General features: G+C 41.8%; 1 protein-coding gene across 1 annotated transcript in view; it reads left to right on the forward strand.

Moving 5' to 3' along the window:
• rgs6 (regulator of G protein signaling 6) overlaps positions 1 to 21,523 on the forward strand; it is a 66,700-nt gene that overhangs the window by 1,999 nt on the left and 43,178 nt on the right. The window contains 1 exon segment of the mRNA XM_029425782.1: positions 1,943 to 2,299. Within this exon segment, the coding sequence (XP_029281642.1) occupies positions 2,063 to 2,299 (237 nt within the window). The 5' untranslated portion in view covers positions 1,943 to 2,062.

Raw genomic sequence — 21,523 nt, forward strand, 5'->3', positions numbered from 1 at the left:
GGGGCTCAAACATGCACGCTCCGTTTGTACGCGCTCCCGCAAACGTGTCGCACAAACAGCTGGCTGATGTGAGGAGTCTGTTGACATGGCGCTAAATGCCTGTGCCAATAGCAAAGACGCACGACGCACGCACGCACGCACTCACAGAACAAATGAGCAATGCTCTACTTAGAGCTCACAGCAAGCCAGCAATAGAAGTTAGTTTTGAAAACTGAAGCACATTGTGTTTGAGGACAATATTGATGGTGTCATGTGAAACAGCTGTAAACTCAAATACTAACAGTGTCAGGTGTTGCACCTGTGGTGTTGAGTTTGAGGGGGTTTAAAGGAACAGTTCAATACGTTTGGAGATATGATTATTCACTTTGTCTGTTTTGAGAGCTTTATTAAAGGTGCTGGAAGGCAGAATTATGATATGATATGATACTTATGATAGAGCCGGGCCAGTTGTTTCCCCTTGCTTCCTTTCTTTGCTTTATTGTCAAGAGTTAGATGAGAGGATGAATACCACTCTCAAGCCTGTGTGATACATATGAAGTTACAGCCAGTGTATTTACTATTTCTTGGTGTTGTTTTATAGTTATACTTTCCTTTTTATTATCTTTTATTTTAATTTTATGCTTTCTTTACGTATAAATCTATCATTAGTTTTTGTGATGTGTTATATTTATGGAACCTTCTATGTATTTGGACTTTAGAACTACAAATCTGAACTGCGTTTCCCATGAGTACTTGCATGACAAAGCACATTAAATGCTCTGGGATTCCTTTTGTCAAACTGTTGCCTGATGGAGGTCCAGCAAGTGTGTTTTCACTGTAAGTGTCTTAAACCTTTCAGGAGTATTTACCTTTAATCTGCCTGAAAACAAGAAGTCCGGCCTCTTTTCAGAAGATTTAAATGTAATCACAGTTTTGATTTGTAAATTGAACCAACTTTACTTCTTTCCATCTTTTAAATGCGTCTTTGTTTTGTTCCCTATTTGTTTGTTGAATACCTGTTAAGAATATGATTATATTGTTTGAAATGGAGACGTTATTGACAATACAATCTTATTTTGTGCAGGAAATCTGCTGGCTGGAAGGTTTCGTCTTTAATTTAGGACGGGCTACATGGGAGGAGAACTGGTAGTTGGACGAGGAGAGGGATGTGGAGGGATATGGGAGGATAGAGTCCTGCATTTCTTCTCGTCTCTCCTCTTGTATTGTTGTTCTTCTCACTTCGTCTCAGCTCATCTGTCCTCAGGCGTCAATATTTTGACAGCTTTCATGAAAAAAAGAGCCGACAAGCCTCAGTTATTGCATACCATATGCTTAGATTTGAATCATTTGTGTTTTTCTTTTGCTTATTCTAGATACCTTTATATCATTATGGCTTTGATTTATTTGTACAGGTACATTTAAACAAATGACAAACAAATGTGCAGGTTTAGGGGTTTCACCATAAAAAGACTTAAAATGATTTATAGATTTTCCCCTACATAAAATAAATAAAATAAAATAATATATAAAAAGTTAAGTGTTTACAAGTCAGAATATTATTATTATCTATAATGGAAAATTAAACTCGTATTGTTCAAACATCCCAAAATATAAACATTATTGAGATGAAAAAAGAAGCCGCAGGGACAATAAAGGAGTAAAACCTGAACATGATGTCCTAAATTCTCCTTTAACTTCAATCTCAACCGCGGAGCTCGAGGAATTGCAGAGAAGAGATAACAGAGAAAACTAGGAGATTTACGATGCCTTGATTTCATCCATCCTGTGCCTGCTGACAGAAGACAAGTTCAAATAAAAACCAGAGAGATGAGAGACTGGAGCCCAGTGGTTGTTGTTGTTGTCTAATTCATCTCTCTCTCTCTCTCTCTCTCTCTCTCTCTCTCTCTCTCTCTCTCTCTCTCTCTCTCTCTCTCTCTCTCTCTCTCTCCTTCCTGTACAGCAGTTTCTACACTGAGGAGACATTACAAAAGGACATAAAGGAGGAGGACCAGGAAGACTGACGCAGATAAAGAAGAGAGGATAACTCAGGACGCAGGAGAAGACTGAAAGGGAGACTGTAGTGATGGCCGAGGCACCTCAGCAGCAGCAGGAGCAGCAGCAGCAGCAGGAGGAGGAGGAGGAGGAGGAGGGGGGGGAGCAGCCGAGCACTGTGGAGGCGACGGAGACCGATGAAGGGTCCGAAGAACCGAAGGAGAGCGTCCAGACGACCCCGACCCCGACCCGACCTATGCTGTCTATGAGGTCCATGAGCGCTGTGGACCCAGACGACGACTCCCCCAACATGATCATCTACAGAAAGGTAAGAGCAAAAACTGAAAGTGCTTTCCCACCTCTCATGCAAATGAGAAACACACAGACTGTGTAGTTGTTTAGTATCTTCTTGTAGTTGTTTTGTGTCTTTTAGTAGTCGTTACACATCCCTCTAATAGTTTTGGTCTTATTGTAGGAATTTTTTGTCTGCAGTCTCCTCTTTTGTAGTCATTTTAAGTCTCTTTGTAGTTATTGTGTGTCTCTTTGTAGCTGATTTATGTTTTTGTAGTTCTTTTCTGTCTCTTTGTAGTTCTTTTCTGTCTCTTTGTAGTTCTTTTCTGTCTCTTTGTAGCTGCTTTGTGTCTCTTTGTAGTTCTTTTGTGTCTCTTTGTAGTTCTTTTGTGTCTCTTTGTAGCTGATTTATGTTTTTGTAGTTCTTTTGTGTCTCTTTGTAGTTCTGTTGTGTCTCTTTGTAGTTATTTTGTGTCTTTTTGTAGTTTTTTTGTGTCTCTTTGTAGCTGATTTATGTTTTTGTAGTTCTTTTGTGTCTCTTTGTAGTTCTTTTGTGTCTCTTTGTAGCTGATTTATGTTTTTGTAGTTCTTTTGTGTCTCTTTGTAGTTCTTTTGTGTCTCTTTGTAGTTATTTTGTGTCTCTTTGTAGCTATTTTGTGTCTCTTTGTAGCTGATTTATGTTTTTGTAGTTCTTTTGTGTCTCTTTGTAGTTCTTTTGTGTCTCTTTGTAGTTCTTTTGTGTCTCTTTGTAGCTGATTTATGTTTTTGTAGTTCTTTTCTGTCTCTTTGTAGCTGCTTTGTGTCTCTTTGTAGTTCTTTTGTGTCTCTTTGTAGTTCTTTTGTGTCTCTTTGTAGTTCTTTTGTGTCTCTTTGTAGTTATTTTGTGTCTCTTTGTAGCTGATTTATGTTTTTGTAGTTCTTTTGTGTCTCTTTGTAGTTCTTTTGTGTCTCTTTGTAGCTGCTTTGCGTCTCTTTGTAGTTCTTTTGTGTCTCTTTGTAGTTCTTTTGTGTCTTTGTAGTTCTTTTGTGTCTCTTTGTAGCTGCTTTGTGTCTCTGTAGTTCTTTTGTAACTCTTTGTAGTTCTTTTGTAACTCTTTGTAGTTCTTTTGTGTCTCTTTGTAGTTATTTGTGTCTCTTTGTAGTTATTTTGTGTCTCTTTGTAGTTGTTTTGTGTCTCTTTGTAGTTCTTTTGTGTCTCTTTGTAGCTGCTTTGCGTCACTTTGTAGTTCTTTTGTAACTCTTTGTACTTCTTTTGTGTCTCTTTGTAGTTCTTTTGTGTCTCTTTGTAGTTCTTTTGTGTCTCTTTGCAGCTGCTTTGTGTCTCTGTAGTTCTTTTGTAACTCTTTGTAGTTCTTTTGTAACTCTTTGTAGTTATTTTATGTCTCTTTGTAGTTCTTTTGTAACTATTTGTAGTTCTTTTGTGTCTCTTTGTAGCTGCTTTGTGTCTCTTTGTAGTTATTTTGAGTCTCTTTGTTTTGTATGTATTTTTTTTGTCTCTTTTCTAGTCGACCCTCATTCTTCTCCTACACACCTGTCGATGTTCAGTTCTTATGTTTCAGAGTTTTTATTTACCTCTTTCAGTTTCTTGAGATATTGAATATATTTCCTGACGGGCGTTTTCTTTCTCTGAAGATGTGTTTTGAGCTGAGCGTGGCACTTCTGCCACGTTTGACAGTTCTTCCCTGTGGCTGAAGCACGCTGGTGTGGGACAGCTAGTCCCCCCCCTATTCACAAAAACACATAAACCAAGTAAAGCTTCCAACACACCGCCTGAGTTTAGTCATTTTGTCTGGCTTTGGTTACGTGCTGCAGAACCCACTTTTGTAAACTATATGGGAACGTCACATGTGTGTGTTAGAAGTAGTATATCTTGCCAAATCTGGAGCTGTTGGGTCAGATCAGCTGGATTCCCTTTATAGCACAAAAAAAGAGGCGAGCCACACTGTTGTTGTTGTTGTTATTGAGCAAACTGAGCTGAAGCTTTTGAAGAGCCTCTAGAACAGATGCTGAAATGAGTGAAAGAAGTATTTGAAAACAAAGCGAACAACGAATGATTATATTTTAGGAGAGCAGGGTTTAGGAAGTAGCAGAATCTCTTTGAGTCGAGCGCTGAGATACATGAGCAATGTGGGAGAGAAGCTGTGGTTCACAAGACTCCACCTGAGCCAGCTCTGCTATCAGGTTCACAATAACTTCTCACTGATAATTACCAGGAAGGAAATAAACCCCTTCAGCACCACATCTGTCATTTTCATCAGTATGAAGTATCATCTTTTCAAAAGGAAATTTCTCTTCCACTAAAGTGATCTGGGACATGTGAATATAGACAACTCCCCCCCGCAGTGTTTTATCATGATGGATGGACTGTGAGAGAGACTCGGGGCTTTCTTGGTGCCCCGGTGCTGTGTGAGTCATGGCTGCAAAACACACATCGTGCAGGGAAGAAGATGAGACACAGATTGAAAAATGGTGACATGGAGCTAACAAAACTGTCTGTCTGGAGGAACTACATGGGGGGTGGGGGAGAATCTGGCTTTTAGCTACCTGTCTCTGTTGGGGAGTGCCACTACACTCTGCAAGTTTTGCAATTCATACAGATGAGAAACATCTCAGTGTAATTCACATTTTAGTGCAGTGTTTAGGATGCAGCAGGGTGACAGCATCCAGATACAGACAGAGCAGCCTCAGGCTTCAGCAGTGCAAACACAAACTTAAGTAGCTGTGTCACGCAGCGCGTCTCACCTTGAACTAGAAGCTTGCGTTGGACTCTGCGTCTGCTGCCTCCAGAGTGCGTGCCGAGTGCAATAAGTTGGAGCTTAAAAACTTTTGTCAAAGGTTTCTAGAGAAAGTGGAATCCAAACTACATGACTGGAGTGACTGGGATACATACGCGGGTTCCATATTTGTAAAAACAAGTATAGCATTGCAAAAACTACAGGATGAAACATGATGATCTCTGTGTGTGTGTGTGTGTGTGTGTGTGTGTGCTCAACAGTAAGTCATTGTATTGTGGCGTTGAAGGTTCAGAGAGAACTTAACCCACCTACAGTATGTTTACCAACCCCGTCAGGGACGCTGGTATTGTTTTCAACATGCGAGTCTGTTTGTGTGTCATCATGGCAGAAAGCTTTCCCAGGAGTCTGCAGCAGGAACTAACACAGAAGCTGTTTTGAGTCATTTGCCAGGTGTTAATATTTCTGTCTGTCTGCGATAGTGTTGCAAGACGCAGTCACAAAACTTTACAGATTTGTAGTTTGACATCATGAATGAAGGTTGAGTTTGAAACTGGTAAGAAGTGGGGAAGGGGACATTTAACACTTTCAATTGACAGCCATTTTCAATATATTGATGACTGGCACAAAACATATGCTGCTGGTGGACTCACTGGAGACTGGAGGTGTTGTTTCAGAGTATTCTTAGATGAGCTGGTGAGGCTCCTGTTATCTCTTGTGTTGCACATCTGGATCTGATGATATTTGTAATTGCAGATGAAAGGAAGCTTCTCCTATAACGAAGCCTTTAAACACAGACCAATGGGATTATCATGAGATGTGAAGCCACTGCTGCCTCTCTGCATTAAAACAACACTTGGTTGTAAGCGGAGCTACTGATTCACAACATTTGCTTTTACACCAGAGATTGCTTTCCTATGAAATATGTATGTCCTGGACTGCAGTCCCATTAGTCCGTCCGCACGAGCCATCGATCAAGCACGAGGGGGGAGTGACATGGAAACCATGCTTCCTGTTCGCCGTTTACAAATCAAAGTATTGAACTCCAGTTGAAATTGATAAAGAGTTTTGAGAATTTGTTTTTACTTGATTTAAACTCGTACTTTGTAGCAGATGTGGGAGCAGTTTTAGTCGTTAGAGCGTTAGATGAAGGGGGGAACATGAAAGCTGATACTGGGTCAGTGCTGGAAGAGTAATTAGGATGAGGAGAGCCAATCATCTGCTGGAAAGATGGTGTACGACTCGATGTTTCCTTTTTCTTCCTCCTTCGTCAGGGTTAGGGTTAACTAATAATTCATTCTACTCTGTGTTATTCTATTTTATCTTATTCTATCCTATTCTGTCTTACTGTTTGTCATACATCAACCGCCAGATTGTCTATCTAACATCTAACATCTAACACACACACACACACACACACACACACACACACACACACACACACACACACACACACACACACACACACACACACACTCACACACACACACTCACACACACACACTCACACACACACACACTCACACTCACACTCACACTCACACACACACACACACACACTCAAGGTGATGTTAAGGTGAATAGATTTGATGCTGTTGACAAGAGTGGAAGATGTTGACTCACCTTTTCATCAGCACGGATTCAAACCTGTCAGCCCGCATCTGCTCAGAAACTGTGTGTGTGTGTGTGTGTGTGTGTGTGTGTGTGTGTGTGTGTGTGTGTGTGTGTGTGTGTGTGTGTGTGTGTGTGTGTGTGTGTGTGTGTGAGAGAAACGGCAGAATGCAGAGTATTTGTTTATGCTGCTGTTTGTGTGTATATATTCCAGCGTATTGCACCTTTTTTCATTACGCTGTGTTCTCCAGTCTGACAATAGCAGCTGTTTAACTGCAGGCCTGTTTACTTAACAAGCTGTTTATACAGAGACCTGTTTCCATATTCCTCTGAGCTGCTGGAACAAGCCCAGAAAGAGAGCTCGGAGGTTGGAAAGCCGCGGTCAGACAGTTTTTGGATTCTGCCCCCGCAGCAGGGTTCACCGCTGCACAAACCTGAGTGCCTTTAAAAAAAGGACCTTCTCAGCAGAGTGTTTTGCATTTGGTGCCACAATGAACACATTCTGCACACCAGTTTGCATTGAAAGGCAACATTTATTTTAGTGTTCGTTCATTTTTCTCATTCAAAATGGCAAAAAAGGCATTTTATTTATTTCAAAACATAATGTCATGTTCTTAAAAAATTATTAATAATAATAATAATAATAATAATCTGCTAACAGGGTTGTGGGCATGGTACATTTCAGAAAAGTCACCACAAAGATTCAGGTTGTCAGGAAAGAGCAGTTTATCTAACATAAACCTTTAGAGCAAAAAGCATGTTTTGGTTTGTGTTTTGTTGAGGATGGTCTCAACCTGCAAGTCTCTGTGACGAGGAGGAAGCCAGAGGCCAAAACATCTTCAGGGAGTTCAGTGATGTGGTCGTTGGTTTTGGGAGCGTTCACCACCTGCCTCCTTCCTTCAGGGGATCAGTATCACCTCTACATCACAATCTAATGGGTTAACCCTTGATTTCAACGACATCATGGCCTTTGCTCTTGTACCACCCACATTTCTGACCCCATAATCGATACAGCGTGAAGAGCAGCCAAATCCTTGGTTTGTTCCATCCCACACTCTTTTTGTAGGGATGTGCAACGAACAGCCTCAAAGACATCAGCAGAGGGGGGTTTGTCTTGGTATTAAAACACGCCACACATTCCTGCAGGTGGATTAGAGTCGTTATCCTTATTCCAGTACAGTTTGATACAGGAAGTATCTAATATCATCTGAATTCGAGGGATTCAAATGTGTCAATATCATGAATCAGAATTAAAAAAATTGAGAAATCTGATATTATTATTATTAGTATTACTATTATTATAAATATAATAATAATTATAATAATTATAAATATTATTATGACTATTATTATAATTATAATTATTATAAATATGACTATTACGATTATTATAAATATTATTATCATAAATATAATTATTATAATTATAATAAATATTACCATTATTATTATTATTATTATAAATATAATAATAATAATAATTATTATTATAATATTATTATGACTATTATTATTATTATTATTATTATTATTATTATACATATGATTATTACAATTATTATAATTATAATAAATATGACTATTATTATTATTATAAATATAATTATTATTATTATTATAAATATTATTATGACTATTATTATAAATATGACTTACGATTATTATAAATATTATTATCATAAATATTATTATTATAATTATTATAATAAATATTACTATTATTATTATAATTATAAATATAATTATTTATTATTTTTATTTTTATTTATTTTTATTTCTCAAACCTGATACTGAGAGCCCACACAGAAATGTCAGAAAGTTGATGCAGTGCTTTCTCTCCACACACATCAGATCTCTAAGTGGAGAAAATATTGATCACATGTCAATCATTTATCCATTATGTTCAAAACTAATGGTCAACATTTACTCTGTTTACAACCAGTAGAGGATTGGTTCAATACAATCCATAAATCCATTCATGCTCGTTCTCCAGTTTCATTTGGTTTCGTTGAAAGGTTTCTCTTGCAGCAGTGAAACATCCTGCGAAAGGTTGTGAGATAAATAACGGGAGATTTTAGGACTAAATCTCAAATGATAAGGAAACATTATTTAAAAAAAAAATGAAAAGTGTCTTCTGCAGAGGTGAGAGTTTCTGCTGCAGCGTATTTACTCCAACTTTACTGCTGCACCAGCCCTTCAGCTGTTAGCAGAAAGATTCAAACTGCAAAGTCTGTGAAAATGACTCTTTGAAGAGAGCCTGAGTATAAGTACGAATTATTTATTGTTGGATGCTCAATTCCCACAGGACATGCAGCGTCTGCGCTCGTATTATTTTGCCGTTATGTTGCAAATGCCCCCAACAAAATGTCCAGAACACTTCAAAGTAGTCCTGATGTTTTCACACTTCAGGAACATGTTGTTTTCCACGTCAGCTGCTTATCCTTTCAAGTCTACAGGGTGACTTTGAAGCCCTTCAGAGGCAAAATGCACACGTGGCTGCAAGAACGGGTACAGAGAAACACGAGGGAACCCCTTGAGAGCAGAGGAATCTTCTGATGTCATTTAAATACAATTCCAGCAAATAAGAATCACAATTGAACGCCATTGATGATGTATAAAGAATATAGGACATTTCTTAACCGCTCTGTGCAGCAACGCAAACTGTTCATTGTGATTTAATGTTGAACTATTTAGTCTTGATTTAATAATTGCATTGTTTAGTGTTAACATGACATGCAGGCTGCACAAGGTGATGACTTATTTTACGCCTTTGTGCTTCTGAAGCCCCTTTACGAGCAACACATTTCAACACATGCCCAGTCACCGCCATCCGCCGCATATTTATGAGGCAATTTCACATGGCAAAGATATTCATAGGCGAGCAAGAACATGAATCATAGCTCGCTGAACGCCCAACACAGCTTTCTGAACTCTGATGGCATCAGTATCCAAGCAGAAACTGCGGATGGAGATTGTTAATTTGATCACGTAGGAACGTCTTTATTCATTTCTTTAGAAGGAAATGGCTGAACAGATTTTCCTTCTCGTAGCTCGCTTTATTGCCGGCTGGAGATTTTTCCATTTGGCTTTAAAAATGTGTTCGGTGTGCAACAATGTGGAACGGCATAAAGAAATCAAGTACACTCACTTGCAAAATCTACTTAACTCTCATAATGTGATCATTTTAAAGCACAACATGTGGGAATATGTGCATGCATACTCCTACTAAACACTTAGTTGTTTGTGCTTTTGCATAAGTTAGGAGAGATGTTTTTTATATGTGTGTGTGTGTGTGTGTGTGTTCATGTATGCCTGCGTGTGCTGCTTGTCACTTAGTGAATGACTAAGCACATCTAATCACAGCGCAGCCGCCTGCAGATATCTGAGGAGAGCTCATCACAACAGAGCAGGTAGAGCGCAGCAGGCTAATCAAATCAAGGTGATGGGGAGACGCTAATTGGGGGGAGTTTAAATTGCAAAGTTTAAGATGACAGAATGAGCGCTCTTATCACACGTTTACTTTTATTTTTCATTCGGCTGTTTTTTAGGGAATGTTTGCTCTAGTTTGGTGACGTGTTCTTGAAGTATTGAAGGCTACCAATGGATGGTTTTTAAGTGAGCGTGTGTTGCAACAGGCCAATACTGTCTATATGTAAATGTGAGAGCATAAGAGATATGATTTTAACATTAAGTTGTAGCAATCCACATTAATATTTAATGCAGATTTCTTTGGGCTGCTGGGTAAATCTGGAAACGCAACACTGATATAATATCACCTTATAAAGATAGATGTTGGCAAACATAATAATTCTCTGTGGGACATCGTCCACATTAGTTAGAGCCATTGTTAATATATAAATGTTGATACCTGTAGATTTAAATTACTACAGAGTTTTATTGCTTTTCCTTTCATCCCACGTTTTTATTTTACTCCAATAATTCAAATTGAGATACTGTAGTTAAAACACAACACAAGTGTTATTTCTTTAAATATGAAATAAATCAGAAATACTTGCTGCAGAATCTGGTGCTGGAAAAGTGTCAGCATCCCTTCTCCACGAGGGAGTGTTCCCCGGGCCGGCAGAAATAATGACATCCTGAGTCCCCACTGAGTTCCTGTATCACTCGGTTCTAATCCAAACTAATCCTCCTCCCTGTTCTCTTACAGCTGCACTGATTCAACGTGCTATTCCTCATTTTCACTGAGTAACCGACATAATGGATGACCCCCCCTTTGAACAGATCTGAGACACAAAATGAGTGTTTCTGTGTTTAATCCTTTGTAAAGTCAGGTTTAAACTGTTGATCCTTCCCACAGATTAAAGAGATTGATTAGAGACAAAGACACTAAAGTTTGGATTATCTTTGATCTCTAGTGGTTTTGAGTGACACCAACAACTTTACAACAGGTCGCACTTGAATGAGTCCGATCCGAACCAGTTCCTTTGTAAACACGTTCACTTGTTTACCTCTGTGTGACCTGCAGAGCCGGTGGATTTTGCGGGTCTATTGAGGCATCAACGTGTTCGTCGTGCTCTGGTTGTGTCGGACAGCAGGTGTCTGAGGAACCCACTTGGCACCGCTTCTCTGTCAACACTTTGGATTTTCACCTGTTCGTATGAATCTAAAGTGACTGCAACCAATCTGTAGCTGTGTGTGTGTGAGTGTGTGTGTGTGTGTGTGTGTGTGTGTGTGTGTGTGTGTGTGTGTGTGTGTGTGTGTGTGTGTGTATTCCCTTGGCTGTTTTTAGACTGACAGTGATACTATACACTACAAGATGATAAATAACATTTGCTAAAGTACAGTTATAAGGTCGCTGCTTTATACTTCTACTCCTCAACAGTTCTTCCGTTTTATTTAATCGTGTTTAGTTATTTTAATGAAGGCATCTTGTCACGCTTCAGAGGTTTCATGACTCGTGTAAACCTCTCAGATAACTTAACAACACTTTAAAGGAACAAAGAGTTTCATCCAATATTGTAGATTTAATCATAAAAGAAAACATCGGACAAAAGTCCATTTAAACGTTACTTAAGTACGTTTTCATTTTGATACTTTATGTTTTGCTCATTTGTTAAATATGAGATCTTCCACTACAGTTCTGGAAATACAAAGTCTGCTCACGACCTGACGTAATATTCAGCTTTATTATTATTATTATTATTATTATTATTATTATTATCCCAACAAACATTTTGATCAGCGAGGCATTAATAAACGCGTAGATCACAGGAAAGCAACTAAAAACAATCTGTAGTCAAAGTCAAATATTTAAATATTATAAAAAGCACAATATGTATCAAGCCAATCATAAACCGTCAAGTGTTCCACATCTAATGAACCCACAGGTTAGCTGGAATAATGCCGTGTGTGTAGGTGTGTGTAGGTGTGTGTAGGTGTGTGTAGGAGTGTGTAGGTGTGTGTAGGTGTGTGTGAGAGATATTTATGATGCAGATGGTGACTCAAAGGAAATAATGAGCCACAGAAAGCGAGCAGTTTCTCTGGGTTTCGCAGCTCCATGATTCTTTGTTGTTCACACGGTGGTCTTGTCCCGAGAGCAAATTGTTTAATCCCTAATTAATCTCGCAGATATTCAAGCTTTAATAGGGATTAACATTTTGTTTTGTCAGAGAAACAATCACTCAGGCATTTTCTGGTTTGCAATCAGGCGCAGCGCGACCTCCTCTCGCTTGTCACATTTTGGCAGAAATTACAAAGGACTTGACATCAAAGGAATACAACTAAACACTTGAACACACACACGTTTATACACAATTATAAAAAAAAGGAGTGTGAGAAAGAGAAACGGAAAAGTGGAAGCGAATATATTCAGAAAGGTGTTAATATTTGGACGCTCAGCAGTGAATAAATACACCTGCAGCCATTATTGTGCTAATGCGCCGTAGAGCTGCTTCAGCCCGACGTGGTGACACCTGTTCTGTTTATGTGAAGCTGCCCAAAATAATGAGGCAGCCCGGTCCATTCAAAGCAAGTCCCTCTCATCGTCCTCCAGCTGGGACGGGATGCTCTTCACTAAAGAGGTGCCGAAATATTAAATATGTTTCAAATAAAGGCACAACATGCGGAGTGTGAACATCAATAAATCATCGGCATAGTTAGAAATATCATGACGACACAAACGGTGTTAAAAACCTCGTCCAGTCTTTTTCTGCTGGATTAATGATGTATGAGGAGGAGGAGGAGGAGGAGGAGGAGGAGGAGGAGGAGAGAGAGTCCTGCAGATGTGTGTCCTTCAGAGAACCTCAAGAGCCACACTTAATATTCCCCACGAGTAACCGGACGATGTACAACTAAAAGGCGCTTTGTCTGACATTTTAGTAACGCATGAAACGGCGTGCTGCTGCAGAGAGAAGACCTGAAGCTCCTGCTGTGTGGATCCAGGCCAGTCTCGTGCGTTGGGTGGAGTGTGTGAGATTATAGCGGGGCGTTACTCGAGGGAGCTCGGGCAGCGGCAGGTACTGAGGTAGCAGAGGTTGCGGCGCCAAGTGCCAGGTCATGACTAATGAATGTGAACTTTTGTCAGGCACGCTCCCCCACATAGAACCAGGTCCATTAGAGACTTTAGATGGACACACACACACACACACACACACACACACACACACACACACACACACACACACACACACACACACACACACATACACACACACACACACACACTTAACTGATGGATGATATGGAAGTAGGGACACACATCGTTTTTCCATTAGTGTCTCCTCTCATTCAGCTCTGTCTCTTCTTCTGTCTGCACCAATCAATCTTCAGCTGCACGCCTCTCTCCTCTTCACTTCTAACATCGATGACGTGTTGTTTGCGTTCTGTCTTTTATTCTATATGCAGCTTTGTGTTCATTTACGAACAGAAGCACACATTTTGCAGCGGACACGGACTCCTCTGCTTCCCCAGTTTATGTGATTTGGTTCTCTGTACACTGGGTCACATGGTATATTAATAAAAGCTAAAGGTGACATGAATAACACTCGAGAACAATATCGACGCACCAAGAGCGGATCAGATTCCTGCAGCGTTACTCTTCATTTAGTATTGTAATCCGTTTTTTCCCCTTTATGAATCATTGCAGCGTTACCTTTGCGGTGCCATTATTCTTACACAATACAGACATGAAGTGTATCTCACGATGTGTACCATCGGGGAGGATTCTGCACAACATATGCTGCATTTATTTACAGCGCAACAAAAGCAAAAGTCTGTTCATTGTGAGACCTTCAAAGGGTCTGTTATTGTAAACGGAGCATGTGGCCCACATTCACGTTTGTGAAGGGAAACAAAAGGTTGTTTGGGAAACGAGGAATTCTGAGAAACATTCGTAACCGAGACTGAGGTCATCGATCAGCTCGAGCACAATGCTGTTTGTTAGAGATGAAAATATTTCGCACATGAATACGAAACAACATGTTCGAGCACTTTTCATTTGCTTTGCCAACTAGGCCATAAGGAAATGTAATCGACATTATTTAATACAATGCAATACAACTTTATTGTCTTTCACAACACATTGACAGCATACACACCCCCCCCCACCCCACACACACACACACACACACACACACACACACAATGTGTCTGTTATTGTGCAATTTAGTCTCCGTGCTGGCGGAGAATAATACTCCAGCAAAGTGAGAAGTAGGCCAGTCTCAGCTCCACTGGGACCAGAGCCAAGGGAAACTGAAGCCCAGTGCAGGAGGAGTTATTGGGGTTACAGCAACGCTCATCTCAAAGTTTGACCGATCTAGATAAAGACGTCCGATACCCATGTGTGCAAGGACGTGTTGTGACTGAGCCGCAGCCTGATTAGCTCAGAGCTGGTGAATTAAGAGTTGCATGAGATATGTGAATGAACTTGTCACATGAAATGGTAATGGCATTATTCTCCTCTCTACGCCAGCTCCCCGCTGAGGCAAAGCAGTATATCCGCCTAAAATAACAAGCAGGGAGCACGGCAAGTAATCCCTCCGATGGGAACGCGTTCAGAAATAAAGCCCCCCCAGGGTGCAGAGACAGAGAGCAGGATGTAAGCAGGTGGAGGCTGAGGTGGAGGAGGCTCCTGCCAACAGCGGCAGCAAAAAACACTTGTCGGCACACAGAGTGAATGAATGTGAGTGGGGGATTCCTGTCAAGTGGCCAAAACACTGCAGTAAGGTGTGAGGTGTGTGTGTGTGTGTGTGTGTGTGTGTGTGTGTGTGTGTGTGTGTGTTAGCTGTCAGCTGAACGTTTAAAGCTTGTGACGTTTGACTATCCTAACCTAAAATAAACAGCCAAGGTCGCCGTGACCTCTCGTTTAAAAGTGAAGCGTATATAAAGCGAATAAGGAAGCTACATGGTTCGTGGTAAACCTTCAAGTATTTACAGTATCTACATGTGGAGAGCCCTCACTTCTGTAGCCAAACATCAAATCCCACCACGCCAGTGTTGTCGTGTGGAGCTGCAATGCAAACATTTCATTGCATGTATGATCAAACATGTGTTGAGGTCTGAGAGGAACACGAATGATACCTAAAGTGGAAAACTCAACAAAGTTTTAATTGCAGTCGAGTATTTAGGAGTTATTCTCCCCAAAGCGTGTTTGAGCTCATGTGACGCAGAGACGGTACAGCATGTTCAAAAGCTGCACTATTTCTCTCCCTGACGCACGCCGCACCTGCACTCCCCTCTCCACACGCTCTGTTGCTTGATAAACACATTGGCAGAGACTGACGCCAACCTTCTCTCGCTCTGCGACGAAAGGTTATAGCATGTTTAATGGCTTTCATTTTACTTTGTTCCCCTCAGCTGAATTGTGATGCTGACCTTCTAGCAGAAGCTCAAGTTGTGGGGAAATTGCCGTACCTGGAGTTTTGTGATTGACACAGAGGGAGCAGCAGCTCTCAGGCGTCCATATAAAAGAGAAGGAGACATGAAGCAAGATTAGGGGGGAAAAACCAGCACTTTATGCAGGGGAGTGCTCATTTAATAGGACATTTTGCAATCCTCCTCAGCCGGCCTCCATTTAATTGAGCTGCAGTCACACTTGACAATGTACACATTAAAAAACACATTCAGATCTAATATATCTTCTTGTCTGAGATACGTTATTATATAAAGTGTCACATACATGATTATCTTAACGGTCCGGCTGTGATTGTAATTGTACGATCCGAGCTGTCGTGGGTGGATGTGAGCTTCCACGGGTAAGTGTAATTATTTCAGGAGAGGGAAGCTATGTGATTTTAATACTTAATACAATTTGTGGAAAACTTTATAACAAACACAAGAAAAGCATCGACTTCCTAGGGATTGAATGCAACAACTTTTGCAAAAAGATATTATTGTATTAGAAGCCGAGCCAGACGCTCTCTTTCTTCTACAAGTCCACGATTGGCTGGTTAGCATCAGGTGTGGAGCACACATTGAATAAACTTCCTTAAAGAAGCCCAATGCATGTACAGAAGCAGGATTTATGTCACTCGTCCACGAGCAGATGCGTGAATTCCTTCTGTGCCGTAATAAGGTTGACGGGTGTAGTTAGGGAGAAAGAAAATAGTTCCTACATGAAGCTGCTCACAACGAGGAGTGTGGATAATGTCGAGTACCCGGGTCATGACATTGCTGTTGAGTTTTTCCAAATGTATGTTTTTGCCGCTTTGAGCTGGTTCCGTTATACTCCAGAGACGACTACAGGAGTTTAGAGTTTGGGATGATCACACAACATAAAACGATGATTTCTTAACGGTTTTGGACGGCACAGACGAATTATGTCGATCCGCCAATACTGGCCTCAGATCAGAATACGACGCTCATGCGTGTCGAGTCTGAAGATATCTTAGTAGACATCATGCACATAATAAAAGACACATTCGTTACTTTGTTTTTATTGCCTTGGATTTGCTTTGTTGACTCAAACACTCTTGTGAGAATAGAAACACTCCTCCTGCAGGAAGTCTCTGAGGGGGTGAATGCATATACACGCTCTGTCAGACTACATTATGCAGATGTCATTATAAAGTCCTTATACACACACACACACACACACACACACACACACACCTATATGTGCCTGGAATCTAGTTTAATGCTCCTAAAAGTCATTTTAATAATCTTCAAAGACATCAAACATATTAGGAACATAAACCTCCAGATAATATTCATGTGTGATAAAGATGTGAATATGATAGAATATGATTTAATGTTTTTCCGTGATGCAAAATGGTTTCTAGTAGCTTGTCAAAGGTAACTTCATGCTCAAAGCAAAGCTTGTAATAACTATGGCCATTTATTGAGCCAAACTGTTCTTTTTGAGCAAAACTGAATTGGAAGCAAGCCTCTAAAAGAAATGTCTGTGCGGAAAGGAACGGAGAAAAGAGGCATTTCATTTGACAGCTTTCCAATTTTACTCAAGCGAATAAATAAAAAAAAGTGGAGGCTTATAAAGAGCTTGTGAGTGACGGTAAGAATTCCCCAAATCCTCCTGCACACAGAATAAACTGTCTGAATAAGAAGCGCTCAAACATGAAGATCTCCACGCTGAGCAAACTGATTATCTTTGCCAGAACACTATATATATTGTAAGTCAACATTTTGATGTACTTTAAACAATTTAGTCGTGAGGTTTTTTAACAGTCTTACAAACAGAGCGCTCGTCTCTTGTATCTCCTCCTGCCAGTGCTCCAGTATCTCCTCAAGCCGCTGCACGTCGGCTTCCTGCTCCACTCTGCATCGTGACCACCGAAGTGAGTCAGCAGAGCAGGGACACAGTGGGGGTTATGAGTTCATTTATTCATCTTACTTCTGAGGATGATCCCACAATGACTTTGCACAATCTTTAGCCACATGGTTCTTCAGTTAGTTCGACGGTATATTTGGTAAAATAAAGGGTCTTTTGGGAGATCATCCAATGAAAACTAGACGTAGTTCTGTAATGCTTAATACAGGAAGGTATGTGGTGGTGGGGGGGGGGGAGTTTGTGCCAACGTACATTAACAGCAGCAGTAATAAGTGATCAGCTGCAGGACGATTATATTCTGTATATGATGAACACTTTAAATGTTTCGCTGCAGACAAACTTTAACTGGATCTCAGACTTCTACAACACTCAGATGACAAATCAACGTGCGCGTGTGCTTTTGTTTTCAAACGTGCATGATGCTATGAGGATGCATCTTGCCGAAGCTTCTAGGGTTAGACGTGTCTGTCAGTAAGTGCATTTCCATTCATTTCGATTTGCATCTTTAATTTGAGCATGAAAGAACTTCAGTGGATAATGCCAGACAAGACAAACGGAATAAAAACAAGAGATGGAAAAGTTTATCAATAAAATAGAAACAAAGTGCAATGCAACACGTGAAGCATGTGACAAACATCCGAAGACGTCCTCGGCTCCACCCAAGAGTCGAAAGATATCTGCAGATGAAAACGTGTCCCGCAGCCGGAGGACACTTCTTGGACATTTTGTCAGCGAAACAATATAACAGTAGAAAAACCGCATTGTTAAGATATGAAGGCTACTTCGATCACGAGTGTAACTGCACTGACAGCACAGACACATTAAGGAAGAGACGCGCTTCAACCACCTCACGACCGCCTCACGGCCACCTCACAACCGCCTCACAACCACCTCACAACCACCTCACGGCCATCTCACGGCCATCTCACGACCGCCTCACGGCCATCTCACGGCCATCTCACGACCGCCTCACAACCGCCTCACGGCCGCCTCACGGCCGCCTCACGACCGCCTCACGACCGCCTCACGACCGCCTCACAACCGCCTCACGGCCATCTCACGACCGCCTCACGGCCGCCTCACGGCCGCCTCGCGGCCGCCTCACGGCCGCCTCACGGCTACCTCACGACCGCCTCACGACCACCTCACGACCGCCTCACGACCACCTCACAACCGCCTCACAACTTTGCAATGTTCCTCCAATCGAGGAGGATGAAACAAACATTAATGCCATCGTTTTCTAAATAGTTTTCCTCTGTTTGAGGTCATTTTGTTGCGCCCTCTTCTTCTGCAATGCTTTAATGGCACCGGAAGAATTAGCGCGACCAGCTGTTACCTCAATTACCCGACTCCTAATATTCACATATCTGTAGTTGATGGAAAAGTGCATTAATTAGCATTTCCTTTTTCAAGTTTTCTATAAATGTGCTTAAAATGTACATTGCAGTTGGATGGAAACTCATGGGACAGAAGATATCGAGACAAATAAAGTCAAGAAGGAAAGAAATGAGAGGAGGAAAGCGTGACCCTATTAGGCGTAGTCAGCCGAATGGCAATTAGGAAGTGGGAGCTGTAATGTATGAAGTGTCATGTCATGGTTCCAGAATAACAGAAGTGAAAAAGGAGCTCAACAACAAACTGAGGAGGAAGATGAATCAAAGACTGGGATCCAGATAAATCTGCCAGGAAAGGTAGACGGCAGCTATTTCCCCACATGGCATTCCCCCTAATGCCGAAAGGAGAAGATGGAAGAGGTGTTGACACGGTCCAGATAAGTATTGATTTCATAGATCTTTGCTTCTTTGCATTGTCTGTCAATAGAGCCCATTAAGATGGAGACATAGAGCCATCCATCAAGAGGACGTTCCTGCTCTATCAGACCAGCAGGCTGATCTATTATGGCACGCCGCTTGTTCAATTATATGAACCCAGTCTCGCTCTCTTTTTCCATTTCAATCTGCTTTTTCTCTCCACATGCAGCATCACTCTCTGTCAATCGCGAGGATGATGGTGAGCCCAAGAGACTCAGCTAGAGACTCATCTCAGTTCGTGTCTCGAGACGGGGAGGATGGGCGGGGAGACGCTCTGCCACGTAGCGAGACGAGCGAGCGAGGAGCGGGCGGGCAGAGCGCGAGCGACGACGCGCGGCAAGCGCGAGAGCGGAAGAGATGCAAGCGGCGAGATAGCGGCTGGAGCGTAGCAAGAGGGAGCGAGATCTGAGAGAGCGAAGAGAGAGAGATCGGCGAGAGAAAAAGAGAGAGAGAGACGACAGAGAGCGAAGATAAGAACGAGAGCGAGAGATGAGAGAGATGTTCGGAGAGATAAAGCGAGAGAGAGGACGAGAGACGGAGAACGAGAGAAGAGAGAGCGAGGAGAGAGAGAGAGGTCATTATATACTCTCCTGATCTTTTGTCTTGTATATCTCTCTGTCTTGTCTCTCTCTCTCTCTGTCTAGACGAGAGAGAACGAGAGAGAGAGACGCGCGATAGAGCCTTCGAAGAGAGAGCGAGAGAAGGGCGAGAGCGAGAGAGAGCGCTCGAGATCCTCTCTCTAGTCTGTCTCTCTCTCTCTTCTCTCTCACACTCTCTCTCTGTCTGTCTCTCTCTCTCTCACTCTCTCTCACTCTCTCTCACTCTCTTCGCACACAGCTCTATCTCGCTCACCTCTCCACTCTCTCTCTCTCCTCTGGTCTCTTTTCTCTCTTCTCTTCTGTCTCTCTCCTCTGTCACTCTCTCTCTCTCTCTCTCGCTCTCTCTCCTCTCGTTCTCCTCTCTCTCTCTCTGTCTGTCCTCTCTCTCTGTCACTCTCTCTCTCTCACTCTCTCCTCTCTCTCTCCTCTCTCTCTGTCCCTCTCGCGACCCTCTCTCTCTCGCTCTCTCCTCGCTCTCTCTCTCTCTCTCTCTCTCTCTGTCTCTCTCTCCCTCTCTCTCTCTCTCTCTCCTCTCTCTCCTCTCTTCTCTCTCCTCTCTCTCTCTCCTCCTCCTCTCTCTCCCCTCTCTCGGCGCTCTCTCCGCGCGCTCTCTCTCTCTCTCTCTCTCCTCTGTCTGATCTCTCTCTTTCATATCTATATCCGCATATATCCTATAAGTCTCTCTCGCTTCCTCTTCCTCTCTTCCTCTCTCTCTCTCTTCTCTCTCTCTCTCTCTCTCTCTCTCTCTCTCTCTCTCTCTCTCTCTCTCTCTCTCTCTGCTACAAATCATTTACACACACTCAGAGGAGTCTACAATCCTTAACTCTCCTCCTGTGTAATCCTTTCTTTATTTGTTCTCCCTGTAAGCCTTCAGGCAAACTGCTGTTGCTTTGTAGTGAATCTGCTAATTTGCTGCTTCAGTCCAAAAACATTCTCCTAATCTTTGCATCGTTGCCGCCGCTGGAGACATTTCGCTCGTGCGTTCATTGTTTGTGGAAAGTTCCCGTTTTTTTAAGAGAGCAATCATAAGAAGCCTTTTGTGAAGATGAGCATAAAGACTGAATGTGGATTTATTCGCAGAGAAATAACAGAGGCTTACTCAACTTGGGTTTAGGGGATGCCTAAAATCCAAATCTTCTCTCTTCTCAGTTTGGAGCACCTCACTCCATAAGAGGCATTGATCCATGAGATTGGCCCTGTGCGAGGAGGTGTTAATATTTCATAAGTTTGAGATGGTGCAGGGATTCAGATGGTTAGACTGACTCACTGAAAGTGATCAATATTCATCAGGGACGAGCCGTAAGCATGAGTGCTGGGTGGAGAAAGCCCGGCAGCAACCTAAGGAGAGCTGATAGACACGCAGTGGCGGAGACTGTTGATCAGCAGGACGTGAGGAAAGCAGACGCTTCTGTATCTCTCGGGGCAGGGAGCAGCGCAGAAGAAGAAGTGCTCCAGGCACTTCTTAATGCATATCAACATCAAACTTCTCCAGTTGATTACTTACATTAAAGCAATTATGTTCTATATTACAAGTCATCTGAAATGAGATGTTTAAATACAACAATGAGGCATTATGGTATTAAATTAAGTCTGGTTAAGACAGCAGGGAAGATTATGGAGACGTCCTAACCCCTCAACCCCGAAGATATTTTTTAGCGCTCTTTACTCTCTACTATACAGCAGACCCCCTGCAGTGTGTTGAACTCAGTTTGTGCTAATGAATCCTGCAGGGAGGTGTAGGGTGCAGAGAGGTGCAGTGCAGGG

This window comes from Cottoperca gobio, chromosome 24 (assembly GCF_900634415.1).
Source record: "Cottoperca gobio chromosome 24, fCotGob3.1, whole genome shotgun sequence".
Classification (NCBI taxonomy): Eukaryota; Metazoa; Chordata; class Actinopteri; order Perciformes; family Bovichtidae; genus Cottoperca; species Cottoperca gobio.